Source organism: Canis lupus, chromosome 23, assembly GCF_048164855.1.
Source record: "Canis lupus baileyi chromosome 23, mCanLup2.hap1, whole genome shotgun sequence".
NCBI lineage: Eukaryota > Metazoa > Chordata > Mammalia > Carnivora > Canidae > Canis > Canis lupus.
In genome coordinates, this window is record NC_132860.1 from 25,864,614 (window position 1) to 25,878,815 (window position 14,202).

The 14,202-nt window shown below is 46.2% G+C and overlaps 1 protein-coding gene across 5 annotated transcripts in view; it reads right to left on the reverse strand.

Annotated features, from left to right (window-relative positions):
• Window positions 1–5,179: 5,179 nt before the first annotated feature.
• CLPB (ClpB family mitochondrial disaggregase) overlaps window positions 5,180–14,202 on the reverse strand; it is a 142,055-nt gene continuing 133,032 nt past the window's right edge. For 2 of the 5 annotated variants that reach the window (XM_072794464.1, XM_072794465.1), the window contains 7 exons: window positions 13,123–13,167; window positions 12,592–12,753; window positions 6,960–7,116; window positions 6,425–6,498; window positions 6,172–6,291; window positions 5,881–5,985; window positions 5,180–5,498 (listed from right to left, as the gene is read on the reverse strand). In XM_072794464.1, the coding sequence (XP_072650565.1) occupies window positions 5,250–5,498; window positions 5,881–5,985; window positions 6,172–6,291; window positions 6,425–6,498; window positions 6,960–7,116; window positions 12,592–12,753; window positions 13,123–13,167 (912 nt within the window). In that variant the 3' untranslated portion in view covers window positions 5,180–5,249. Of the gene's footprint in view, window positions 5,499–5,880; window positions 6,012–6,171; window positions 6,292–6,424; window positions 6,499–6,959; window positions 7,117–12,591; window positions 12,754–13,122; window positions 13,168–14,202 lie in introns of all 5 variants that reach the window. The other 3 variants (XM_072794466.1, XM_072794467.1, XM_072794468.1) reach the window with 2 other exon arrangements.

A 14,202-nucleotide genomic window follows, 5' to 3' on the forward strand; every position in this document is an offset into this window, starting at 1 on the left:
CAGGCGTCCCTCAGCTGGATTTTCAAAGAAATGTTGAATCCTGTCTTATTTCAGACTTTAACAAAATAACTTTAGTATTTACTATTAGAGATGTTTGCTAATGTTTTGTTTTTTTTTTGCTAATGTTTTTTGATGAATAATCTTTTCCTTTTATATAGAGCTTTGCTGTATTTTAAATTAAAAAAAATTTTTTTAAGTCATGTCCTTGCTTAATGTGGGGCTCAAACTCATGACTCTGAGACCAAAAGTTGCATAGTCTACCCACTGACCCAGGGATCCCAGGACATTCTCTTAATCATATATTATCAAAATAAGAAAATTAACATTAATATTAATCTTATGGACATTTAAATAATTTTAAAACTTTTTTTTTAAAAGTAAACTCTAGGGATCTCTGGGTGGCGCAGCAGTTTAGCGCCTGCCTTTGGCCCAGGGCGCGATCCTGGAGACCCGGGATCGAATCCCACGTCGGGCTCCTGGTGCATGGGGCCTGCTTCTCCCTCTGCCTATGTCTCTGCCTCTCTCTCTCTGTGACTATCATAAATAAATGAAAATTAAAAAAAAAAAAAAGTAAGCTCTACACCCAAAGTGGGGCTTAGAACCTGAGATTAAGAGTTGCGTGCTTGGGACGCCTTGGTCTCTCTCTGCCTAAGCTTCTTCCTCTGCCTGTGTCTCTGCTTCTCTCTGTCTCTCATGAATAAATAAATAAAATCTTAAAAAAAAAAAAAAAAGAGTTGTATGCTCTACCGACTGAGCCAGCCAGGTACCCTCTTCAAGTTCTTGATGTAGTGAATTTTATTACTAAATTTCCTGATACCGAGGCTTGTATCACTGAAATAAATGTAATGTGATGATAGTGTACAATTCAACTTTATTTTTATTTTTTTTTAAATTTTTTATTTATTTATGATAGTCACACACAGAGAGAAAGAGAGGCAGAGACACAGGCAGAGGGAGAAGCAGGCTCCATGCACCGGGAGCCCGACGTGGGATTCGATTCCAGGTCTCCAGGATCGCGCCCTGGGCCAAAGGCAGGCGCTAAACCACTGTGCCACCCAGGGATCCCAACTTTATTTTATTTGGAACTTTTTAACTATGGTCATAGGTGAGATTAGGCTAGGACATTCTTTCTGCCACGGTTTGAGTATTAATCTTATGCTGGCCTTTAAAATTTAACTGAGCATCTTTTCATCTTATCCCATGGTCTGAAGCAGCTGATATAATAATTAAAAAATTATTTGTTGGGCTGAATGTGACAGCTACAAATAGTGTTCAGCTTGTGACCATCCAGTGAACTGTATATTTGTGATTTGTGCATTTTTTTCCATGTATATTTCAATTTAAAAAGTTTAAATAAAAGAACATGACTTTTTAAAAGGATAAATGTTTAATCACCTTTCCAATTTCTTCCTTGGTAATTAACTGGTCTATTCAAAGTATGTTTTGAGTGTCTGCTGGGAAATTATCTGCTGTTTCTTAATTTATTAAAATAATTATTTAAAACTTTTCCATACCTACATGGTTTCTCATTCCTAATCTTGCATTTTTTTTCCTCTTTCTTTTTATCAGGCTGAGGTTTTATCTATTTTATTGGTGTTTCCACAGAGTGATTTTTCTACTTATCCTTTCTCCTTTTTAACCTCAGATTTTATCTTTAGTGGTCCATTTTCTATTTTCTTATGGTTTAAATGCTTTTTTTTAATCCCCTATATATATATATATATATATATATATATTTTTTTTTTTTTTTGAGAGGGAGGGGGTGCAGGGGCAGAGGGAAAGAGAATTGTCAGCATGCTAGGCATGGAGCCTGACATGGGGCTTGATCTCACAACCCTGAGATCATGATCTGAGCTGAAATCAAGAGTCAGATGCTTAACCAAATGAACCACTCAGGTACCCCTTCCCTAAATTTCTAAAACAATCACTATACATCTTTGAATTTTTCTTTTTGAATAATAAAGGTGTTACATTTTTATTTTCAAGCCCAGTCTTATGCATTCCAGGATACTCAATACAGGATCTGGGTCTTACTTTGCCCCATTTGCTCAGGGTCTAATCCTGACAGGTCCTACTGGCTGGCCATAAGAACATGACAAATATATGTGTGCTCAGTGAAAAAATGATACTGTTCTGACTCACTGTGGAGATTTGTGCTTGCTGCAGGGCCCACCCATCCATCCAAATACCTGGAGCATTTGTCATATGCTGGCAGTCAGGTCCTGTGAATAGGACAGTGAGCTGGACAACTGAGTATCTGCTCTCTGGGTGCTTACATTCTAGTGACAAGGACAGATATAGAACAAACAATGCAGGTGAGCTGAGTACTGCCTAGAATGCTATGGAAGCACAACAAGAGGCCAACATCAATTAGGAGGTATAGCTAAGAATCTGTAGAAGTGATAATCAAGTTCCTCAAAATCTGAGGGCCTACCGTATCTTCTTTTTTCCATTTCCCAAAGGTGGCCATTGGGTTTTCTAATACAGTTATCTGGTCTTGAGTTATATGCCTGCTGCTCCTAGCCACAGCTAACTGAACCAAAGACTGACAACCAGGCATAAGAACTTTATCTAATAGGAATGTTCCATATAGGATGGTCACTAACTGACTGCATTGGAGTTTTTAAGGGAAGTCTGAACACCAAACAGAATGAAAGGAGAAGAAACAGAGATAGCAGAAGAGAAAAAGAACAGTAGAGTATAATAACAGCAGTCACAAATCCTATGGTATTGGATTGGAACTATAGGTTTCAATGTAAACTCATGATTTTTAATAATATACATATAGATACAATGATAAATTCAACAGTGTGTGTTAACAGGAATACACCTATTTCCTAGATCTGTGTGCTGAAAGAGCCTAGAAGTAATGACACTTTAGTAGCAATTAATACACCTAGTGCCCATTCTCGAGCGCAAGGAACCAGGAACTACCTGGGAAATTAGCTGATGCCAGGGCTGGAACAGGAAAAATATAAATGAGCTTGGAACATTGTGTGGTGCTAGAGAGTAAGGAAGGGCTAAAAAAATGATGAGGGCAGAGCTGAAACAACACAGAAGTCAACCCAAAGAGTTCCCAGTGGCCAGATCTGGGCCAGTATGAGCAACAGATAAACTAGTATTAGATTAGAGCCCACAGGATAAAAAAGAAAATCCATCAGTTTATACTGATATAAATAAATTAAAGAATAAATATATGGGAGAAAAGAGATAGTTCTTCCTACAACAGAATACCAATTAATAAATACAGATGAAATAAGTAAATACAAAGTCATCATTAGGCCAACACAGCATTAATACTCATAAGCAAAAACCATCGGTGGATGCTAAAATTGGTAACAAAAGTTTAAGGATAAATAAGACATTTGCATAGCTTAAAAGTATCTTCCCACCAGATTCCTATTAATTTCAAAGAGGAAATAAGTAATTTTATAGTGGAGAAACCTGATACACACCACCTCAGTCATGTGATCAAAGTTAACATCACCCCTTGCTAGAAGGCACTAAAAGGGCACACCATCACTTCTGGAGGAAGTTTTGCCAAAACTGCAGACTCAATCTAATCATGTGAAAACAGGAGACGAACCCAAACTGAGGAACAATCTACAAAATAACGGTCTGGACACTTCAAAAAGTGTTAAGGTCATGAAGGGCAAAGAGATGGCGGAACTGTCACAGGCTGAAGGAGACAAAGGAAACATTCAACGAAATGTAACATGGAAAAAAAAAAAAGAAATGTAACATGGGATCCTGGATTGGACCCTGGACCAGAAAAAGGACATCAGTGGGAAAAATGGCAAAATCTGAATATCTACAGATTAGTTAGTACTGTGTCAATGTTAATTTCCTGCTTTTAATAATTATACTATAACTTTATAAGATGTTAATACTAAGACACGAGAGGTGAAGGGTATGTGGGAACTACTATTTTTGCAATTTTCTGTAAGTCTAAAATGATTTCAAAACAAGTAGTAGTAGTAGTAGTAGTAGTAGTAGTAGTAGTAGTAGCAGCAGCAGTAGTAAAAAGAACGGCAGTCACTGAGGTAGGAAGCAGCAGATAGCTCTTTGAGGGACTGGACAGTGATTGCTGGAGCATTTGCTGGAGCCCATTTCCTGACTTCTGACTGCCTCATACCTACCACTTTGTTGGGGCATTCTTCCATCACCCAAGGGACTTTAATTCCTGCCTCTATTTTCTGCTTCCTAAAAGAGATTAGCTGACACCAAGGAGGGAGCCAAAAAGGCCCTGCAGGTGATGGGCTACTGCTGATGGTACCCAAGGATGCACCAGGCTTTGTTGTGTCCTGCTAAGCTGGGACCGAAACATGGCTGGTTTGTGGTATGCCCTTGGGGGATGGTGTGCAGACCCTCTGCTTAGTGACTAACATGCAGACTGCGTGGCCACCTGGAACAACCTGACTTCATTATCACTCTCCCTACAGCTAGCTCCCCAATGTTTGTGTTAGTCTCCTGAAGGAGGCCCTATAGAAGTGAGCTTGCTTGGTCATTTGGTACTATTGTCCAGTCCCAGAGCAAGAGTAGGGTAGTGACCCACTCAACCTTCCTCCTAGAGGTGCCTTACGCTGGCTTAGTTCCAAAGCTGGAGAAGCATGGTCTGGCCTGATACCAGAATGTGTGGTGAGGGGGAATGGCCACCATATGGCAGTGGAGAGGGGAAGGGTTTAATGGGTCCCTTCTTCTTGGAATTTTTGGGGTATGGGCAAGAGGAAGCTACAGCCTACACTGTACAACCTCTGTGCCTGGGCCTCTGTACTTTCTCCACAAACTATGCAGACATTCTGGGGACCCATTCCATAAAGGCCAGCAAAGGATGGCAGATCATAGCCTGGTTCCTGTCTTCTCCCAGGCAGATCTGTTCTTAGCTGTCAAACTTCTGAGCTTCCTGGGACCATGATAAAGTCCCAGAGACTACAGGCCATAGGGATCATGCTGAAGGATAGGACATGGGACCTCCTTCTCCTCCCTGCTTTGAAGGGGGTGAGGAGGCAGCTCCTCTCTTGGAGGCCTGTTAGCAAGTTCTGGACCCAAAACAAAGGGTTTATGGGAGGGCCACATCCCTATTTTTGACTTTGAGGCTGAGGTCTTCCAGGGGCTATGAGGAGGTGAAAAGGCCTCAGGCTGGGTGGAGAGGATGAAAAGGGCATGAGGGGAAGATAGGTCAGTTGCCATGCCACAGCCGAGGGGCCTTTATTGGATGTTGAGGGCACATATAGGCAAGTAGGTAGAAGCTAGAGGTTGTGGCACACCTTCTCAGGGTGTAGTGGTGCCCGGATGTCCAGTTTGTGGGTCTTGCTGTCCTTGTCGATGATCTCTAGCCGCAGCTTGGGGGGACGCTTCTCAGCCTGGGGTGAGGGCAGTTCAGGGCTCTTGAGCAGTTGTTTGTCTGAGTCCTCCACAGTGATGCGCAGGGTACAGCCCCCAGGTAGCAGATCTTGTTCATAGGCGGCTGCCAGTTGGTTCACCACACGGCGCTCTACCTGTAGGTGACAGGTGAAATGGTCATCCTTATTGTGGCCTGGGGCTGAAGCCCAGGCTCTGTCACTTACTGCTAGGGCAAGTCAGAAGAGACTAAAGTCTGAGCTTTAGTTTCCCCCTCTGCAAAGTGGGGCTAACAACACACAGCTTGCAGGACTATGCTAAAGACTCAATGATGTCAGTTTCTGAGGTTCCTAACTCAGTTCCTCACTTCTGGCAGGGGTTCATACTTGGTTATTCTCCAGAATGGAGTTTTACTTTTATCTGGTTTTGGTTCTGAGGGGCATCTCCTCTGAGTATGGACTATTCCAGGCTGGGAGCCTAGGATGGGGCTGGGGCACTAGGGAGGGAGGTGCCTTACTTCTCTCTGGCTCCTGTGCTCACCTCATGCTTGATGGAGCGGGCGCCATAGTGCACATTGTAGCCGTCGACCAACACATCTGCCACCTCACGGTCCCAGAGCAGCGTGATGTTGTGCCTTTGCTTGGCCTGAGACAGGTCAGATAGGAGCATACCTGCATGTGGCCCAGTGTTTCCACCTCTCACCACTCTGGCCTGAGGCCTGGGACTATGAGTGATTGTGTGCCACCAGGGTCACCCGCCCGCACCACTGTGCTCCATGCTTCTAGGCAGCTGATACTCCCAACCCCGCCCAGGGGAAGTTCCTGCTCTTACTCTCTTGGCCCAGAAGTTCAGCTCCTTGTTGACAAGTTGGATGAGCTCCGAGTGGCAGAAGGGGAGGAAGTAGACAATCTCGTTGATTCTTCCCAGAAACTCATCCCTCCGGAAGTGAGCCTGCAAGGCCAGGTTAGGGGTGGGTGAGCTCTGTGACCCAGAAGGGAATTACTAGACCCCAGTGAGGAAGACTAAGGATGGCTAAGGGATCTTCCCACTGGACACTCCAGTAGGAAGGACAAAGACATCTTACTTTCAGGATGGGGCGTATCACATTCTCCTTGAAGTTCTTTGAGATGGTAATCTTGTCATTAATCTGGACATCCCCTGTGGAAAAAGAATCATAAACTGCCTACTCTCATACCTAAGGAGCTCTGGGAATTGTGCCTGCCTCCAGCCCCCATTCATAAAAAGACCTTTTGTCCTGCCCCTGATGGTCTGTGTGATCCTGGTCAGGACCTCAGGCTCTCTAAACCTCAGCCTAGTCTCCACTTGAATGGCGAGAGCATGGGACTGGGCACTTCCTGAAGCCCTTCCAGTTCTATGTGCTACAAATACAAAGCCTGAGGGTTCCTTAGGGTAGGAGTTGTGTGAGGGAGGGAAGGAAGGGAACAACAGTCAGGACCAAGACCTGAGTTCTGACTTGGAAGAGGGGTTGGAAGGTTCATTTCTAAATAAAAAGGTGATAGATGTGGCCTCCTGCCTGATATCATCCTTGCCCCTAGGAGATGTGCTGATGGTCTGAGCACTTGCCCAGATGCCCAGACAGCTCAGGCCATGTGCCATACCAAGGTTTTCGGCAATACGGTTATGGCTCATCTCCAAAGCTTCCTGCCTCAGCTGTAGTGCATGCTGTGCAATCTCGTCGCTGGCCACATTGGAGGTCATGATGAAGATGGCATCCTTGCAGTCAATGGTCTTCCCTTTTCCATCTGTCAGCCGGCCCTGGGAAAGAACAGTGACTGCACAGTCAGAGAGTGTTGAGCCTGGGTACCTCTTCCAGGAGGTCTCCCCAGAACCCCTGGCTCAGAACTGCCGGCTGCTCACTCCTCCTGGTTCTCATTGCCCTGGGCTGTAACCATTCTATCTGCTGAGAGTGCCTCCAGTCAAGAGTCAAGACTACATCTCTGTCATCAGTCAGGGTCCCCAGTTCATCTCTGGCACCCCAAAAGTCAACTGATTAAACAGGCATCCATCCAACACATTCTCTTGGAGGCCAGTCTGGGCCAGGCTCTGTGTTGGGGCACCAGGGCCTCACTGAGCCTTCAACAGGCTCCTTAAAAAAAAAAAAAAAAAAAAAAATACACTCAAGAAACCAGCAATGACAATTCAGTGAGTTAAGTGTTATAAGGGGAAGCCCAGGAGTTCAGAGGAGAGTATTTTATAGGGCCACTGTGAAGACTAATATGGTCATGTTGGTTAAAAATCCTTAGTTAGCTAAGCTGTGCAAATGTTCTGAACTGTTATTAGGAGGTATGTTGCAGGTATGCCATCTCTGCAACTTTAAAGCCATCCTTTTGCCTGACAGAGATGGACAGAAAATAAGGCTCCTCCTTTAACCAATGTGGGAAGATTCCTTGGAATCTTGAGCTCTTTCTAGAAGTGACACAGACAAAAGAAAGGATCTATAGTGGAGACAGATGCATCAAAGAAAAAGAAAAGAAGCAAGAGCAGAGAGAAGAGACAGAAGAATGAGAAGTATAGCTATCTGGGGCCACTCAGTTCCAGGCAAGAAGCTGCATCTACTCAGCAAACAAGTCCATCACTGTATAACGGTACTTTACAGTCCTATATGATGAAAGCAATGGTCAGGGTCTTGCTGAGCAGAACTGATGGTAGTAACAACAGTGGACACCAACATGGCACTTCTACTTCTACCACCAGAGCCCTGCTGAGTGTTCTCTGTGCACCACTGCACCCCTCCCACAAAGCACAGGGAGCATGGTTCTGGGGACAGGTCACTGACCCCAACCTGTCGGCTCCTGCCTGCCTCAACCTCAGCTGGTAACTAGTCCACCTCAAGCATTTCCCTTTCCCTGGTAGTATGGACCTGACTCAGGCTCAGCGCTTGCTTCTAAAGCCAATGGCAGATCAGCTCTGGCCCTCATAGGCAAAAGGGGAAGGAATGTGCATTAACTTAGTACCTACTCTATGCGGGGCATGGTACCTGGTGCTTTTTAGCCTTGCTTTATACTGGCCCTTGGCACAGGCCTCTTAGATTTAATTATTTAATTTAAGGGAGAGACAAATATCCTCAAGCAGACTCCCCACTGAGCACAGAACCCGACATGGAGCTCAACATGGGCCTTGATCCCAAGCCTGAGATCATGATCTGAGCCAAAATCAAGAGTCAGATACTTAACCAACTAAGCCACCCAGGTGCCCCTCAGGCCTCTTAGAAAGTGTTAACTCCAAGGGGATCAATTCAGAAGGGGCCCTATGGTCCAGGTTCTGATTACTTTCCACAACCCTACGCTGGGGTGGGAAGAAAGGAAGGCAAGGGTGCAAGTGGATGTTCTTGAGCTTTTGCCATTGGCTTTCCTGATTATGAGTTACGTGTGTGTGTGTGTGTGTGTGTGTGGTGACACGTCCAAATGTGTGCATATGACACTCTTCGCAGAGTTCATCCCCGAGGACTGAGTACACATCCTGCTATAGTGGCCAGAACAAGAACTAGGCAATTTCATTCCAGGATCAAAACCCTGCTTTTAACTGAGCCTGAGAATGGGTCTCAGGTAGGTGAGGGGAGCAGATACAGTATATGACTAACCCAAAGGATGACTTTCACAGTGCTCATGTCTCCTCCTCTTCAGAGTCCTTGGCAGTAGAGATGTATCTCAAAGAAGGAGCTGCCACTGTTCCACGTCCCAGCAGTAACTGGGAGGGTGTGAATGTTACCCAACCCAGAGTTATAGGAGCTGCTTTCCCACTGCTTCCATACTTAAAGGGAGGTACAGAGGTAGGCTCCCCAGGGGCTAGTGTCCTCCTGGGACTTCTGCCCTGCACAGCAGGCTCTGAAGTCATTAGTTCTACTTGGTGAGAGCATGAGGGCTCCTGCTTCTCTGGGACCAGGCTTGGGAGAACAGGGCTGGGTGGGAATGGGGGGCTTCCTTCATGTCCTCAGACTGGATCTGGTGCCCTGACAACTCCTGGCATTGCAACTTATCCTAGTGCAGCATGTACCACAGTACGCTGGAGGGCTTTTTGCTGCTGGTCTCTCCCACTCATTCATGAACACTGAGGCAGAGACTGTTGAGTCCTCTCGCTCCACACTGAACCACATTCCCTCTCTGCCTTTCCTGATATATTGGTCACAAGCCTCTGTGTTAGTTCTCTCTTCTTCTCTGCATACTATATACCCCCTACTTGAGAGATCTCAGCCTTCCCTATCTGTGCTGATGCATTCCTGAATCTCTGCCTCTAGTCTAGATCAGTCCTATGCTATAGACTGCTCCAACTGATGGCTGGCCTCTTGGACACCTCTACCTAGTCTGTCCCTTAGGTATCTCATTTTCAGCCATTTTCAAACCTCAGTTCCTCATCTTCCTCGCCAGTTTCCTGCTTGTCCTCCTTGTCCGCCTCAGCTGATGGTGACAGCGGCCATCTAGTCACCCAGGCCAGAAATCCTATAGCTGGCTACCCCCAACTCCTCCATCTCCCCTCATGTTCAATCACTGAGCCCTGCAAGGTCGGCCTTTGGGGAGTTCTGGCCAGCCTGTAGCCCTGCTTTAGAGCAGCCATCTAGCCTGGATACTTCAACAGCCTTCTTGCTGCTCCCCCTCTTCTTTCCAGTCCATTCTCTCACTGCTGCCTACAGTATCTTTATAAAGTGAGCATCTGGTCATGTTTCTTTCTTGCTCGAAATCTTTATTTTATTATTATTTAAATGAGAACTTTTTTTTTAAGATTTTATTTATTTACTCACGAGAGACAGAGAGAGGCAGAGACACAGGCAGACACAAGCAGGCTCCCTGTGGGAAGCCTCATGCAGGATTCGATCTCAGGACCCCGGGATCACGCTGTGAGCCGAAGGTAGATGCCCAACCACTGAGCCACTCAGGTGTCCCCTTGTTCAAAATCTTTAAAGACTCCTACAATCTAACAAGTAAACCCACACTCCTTTGCCTGGGGTCATAACTAGCCCCTGCTCACCTTACCCACTCACCTCTACTGTTCTGCTCTTCCTTCCCTTTTGCAGTCGAGCGGTACTGAGCAGCTAGAGCTCCCTGGACAGGCCAGGATGCCTTGTGCCCCTATGCTTCTGCACAGTGGGTGTCTGCTGCCAGCCCTTCTCCATTCTGCCCTCCTCCAATAAGGAGGTTCATCTAGAACCTCCTTATTTATCCTTGGAAGGTATGCTGAATTACTGTTGAATTAAGTTACTCAACAGAGCATTTCCCTTGACTTTGTGGGCTCTGGGAATGGTTGGAGTAGGTAATACAAGGTCTTGGTCCATAAGAAGCCTATAAGCATAAATCTGGCTAAGTAATCTTGGATGGTAGCTTTGGTCAATGGAACAAAGGGCATAAACTTCAGAAATGGCAGTAGGCTGGTGGGGGCTAGAGGAAGGAATTATGACTCCCAAAAGGTAAGCCAGTGGAAGGACAGCAGCAGGGGAAGCGGGGGCGGGTGTGTGTGGGGGGAGGGCTTACATATAGAGGCGGTAACAAGTTTAAGGTGGTACTTGTGTTTCTCAGTCAAAGCTCCCTTCACTCTTTCTGGGCCAAGGAGGCCATGAGAAGCTCCTTTGCAGAGATGTCAGAAGCTGCAGTGCCCATACTCTTTGAGCTAAGCCCTCCATTCCTGTGAAGGCTTCCCTGCAGACCTATCTCTCTCTTCTGGCTATAGCTGCGTGGTAGTTATTACTGAAGCTGCAGGCTCTGAATTGGACTGCCTGGGCTCCAAGCCTGGACTGTCTCTTCCCAGCTGCATGCCCATAGGCCACTCACTTCTCTCATTTTACTTCAGTTTCCATCTCTTACACAGAGGCAATAATAATAACCATCCTCACAGGCTGGGAGGATTCGATGAATTTATATGAGTGAATGTTTTAGAACAGTGCTTGGCACATAAAGTCAAAAATATCAACTATTATCATGTCTCCTTTCCACCCATCTACTAGGCAGGGAGCTCCCAGAGAGCAGGACTGGGTCTGGTCTATAGCTGTATACTTGAATTCCAACAAGAGATTGGAACAAGATGGAAAGTCTCAGAGCACTGGTATCGGTAACTGAATCTATGACCTTTTGAGGCCCCACCTTCATTCCTCAGTGGCTAGTCTGGGAACAGGGAACAGCTAGGGGGCTAGGAAGACAGCAATAAAACTGGGGCAGGAAAAAAAAAAAAAAAAAAAAAAAAAAAAAAACTGGGGCAGGGACAAGGATGCTGGGCCAGGTGGGGAAGGGGATGGGTAGTTGTGGGGATATTGGATCTGAGTCTTCCTGGCTTGGTACCTGGTGTGCTACTTGGTCCAGGAGGAGTCCCTTCTTACTAAACCTCATTGAGCACACTTGCAACATGGGAAGCAAAAACCCTTCCTATTGTCACAGGGCTGGATGGGGCTAAGTGGAAAGGTAGGCTGGACTCCATCTGGACATGTCTTGGCTAGAATAGCTCCTGTGTGGGAGCAGAAGAGAAGGCTTGTATCCAGTTCTGCAGGGCCCCTGAGGAAGTCAACCCCTCCTATGATCCTAAGTCTCTGTCCTCTGCTTGAAGTAAGGAGTATACAGAGAGGGAGAACTGGGGCTCTGGAATCAAATGTATCTGTGGCCCAAATGGGGTTCCTCTGCACAGTAGCTCCATGCCATGGGCAAGACATTTACAACCTCTCTGAACCTCAGTTTCTTCTGTAAAAAATGAAGACAGTTTCTATTCTGCCTATCTATTGTGATGGTTAGCAATGACAACTTTGGAACAAGCCTAGTACCCAGAATGTGCTGATAAAGAAGGGAGTTCTTCTCATTTAGAGCTCACCCCATCAGAAGGAGGCTGTCTAGTTTGTGACAAGCCTAGAGCTCCTTGGAAGAGAAGGGCTCCATGAGCCAGAAAGGTTCTTGAAGCTTATCTTGGATCCAGTCTCCTTGTTTGTCAAGGCGCTGATGCACAGAGATGGAACAGAGTGGGAACTAAAAATTCAAGTCTGTCCTGGCACCTCTGCTCCATGTCTCTCTAGAAGGTAGCCCGGGCAACTACGAAATTCCAATTCTTGGGTAGTGCTGGTCTGCCCTCGAGGGCCCACCCTGGGCCCTGGTCCAGAAAGGGGACAAAACCACATCTGCTAAGTGACTGAACATACACATGTGGAAATAGCAAGCGGAGGAGGGATCAGACAAGGCCTCTGGGCCCTTGATTCTTATTGTTCACAGCGCCCCAATACCTCCAGGTATCCCCTACTCCATCCCAGTCCAAAGTGACTTTCACCTCATCAAACAGCTGCAGCATGATGGTGAGCACATCTGGATGGGCCTTGTCCACCTCGTCAAAGAGCACCACAGCGTTGGGGCACTGCTTCAGCTTCTTGGTCAGCTGGCCACCCTCTTCATGGCCAATATAGCCTGGTGGGGACCCAATAAACTTGGCCACCTGGAAGAAGGAAGGGAACATATTGGGAAGGCCTTTCTATACTTTTTAGCTTTTCATATGGGCATGCACAGGAAAATGGCTTCATTCATTAAGACTGCCTGTATCCACAAGGATAGTCGGACTTTCTTTGGGGTGATAGGAATGCTGCCATGGGAGAGCCTAGAGATCTTCTCTCTGTTTATTTCTTAGAGCAAGTCCTATGTAAAATAGACCAGTGATCCTCTTGCACACGTATGCCCCCAAAGGACAAATCCTAAGGCTGCTGGAATTATCGCAGGTCTAAATGACAAGGAACAAAAAAATATCCAGGCAGAGTCATGTTGATTGAGAGGCCCTCCAAATCACACTTCACCAGGGACTCTCACTTACCTCATGCCGCTCCTGGAACTCAGACATGTCCAGCCTGATGAAGCCCTGTGTGGAAACAAGAAGGAGTCTATTTGGGAGACAGGAAGGTAGAGGGAAGGGTTAAGGAAGAGGGCATCTCAAATATCCCCTAGGCTTTCAGACCACTCCAACACAAAATCCTCTATCCCATTCTCGTGTATTTTTTGGCTTCTTGCTTCCTTTTCTGTCTATTCATCTCCAACGTGACTCCCTCATTCCCTACCTTAATAAACCCAAGTCATGTCCCTGCTCTTCTAAGTCTGGCTCAGCAGGTCTCTTTCTTTCAGACTTCTACTAGTCTGACCTAGAAGTGATCTTTTGGGAACTGCTCTTTGGAGTAAGGTTCAACCATGATTAGCCCCAGGGGAAGGGTATGCGTGCGTACATGTAGTATGGTGTTTGTGAGTTAGCATAGGCAGAGTGCCTACTCTTTTTCATGATGAACTTAGGGATTTATATTCACAGGTTCCCTGTCCCTCCACCCAGACCAGGGTTCCCCCAGGCTCCTCTCCCACTAGCACATGCTTCCACCTCAGAAAGTACACTCAATGAATACCCTTCTTCTGAGAGCTGAGGATGACAGGCTGCCAAGACCCTAGAGGGAGGTAGCTATCTATGTCTGAAATCCAGGCTATGTTCTAGATCGCTGCTGGTCAGAAATGTAGTTTTTCTGTGTTCTGTCACTCTATCCCTGAGGTACAGGGCAGTAAAAGAGCTCTGGCAGGGGCCTGGCTTCCAGTCCCAGTTTGGTCACAGTCTGTGTGGCACCAAGCAAGATGCCTCCCCTTTTGGAGCTGCAGTTTCTTCCTATGTAACACAGGCCCTTGTTTCCTCTCCCAGCCTCATGAGGAGCCTGAGGACAGCACCTAATCCAAGAGGTAGATAAAGGCTTGGAAAAGTATTAAGGCCATGTGGAGGTGATTACTGCTATGAGAGAACATGGGAACATCAGCCAGCAAGCATTTTCAGAGGGCCCTAGGCAGCTCAGCCAAGACAAACAAAAGCTTGGAAGAACAAGAGGATGGACATGAGGAAGCTAGGAGTTCTTCCCAGGGGGAGCAA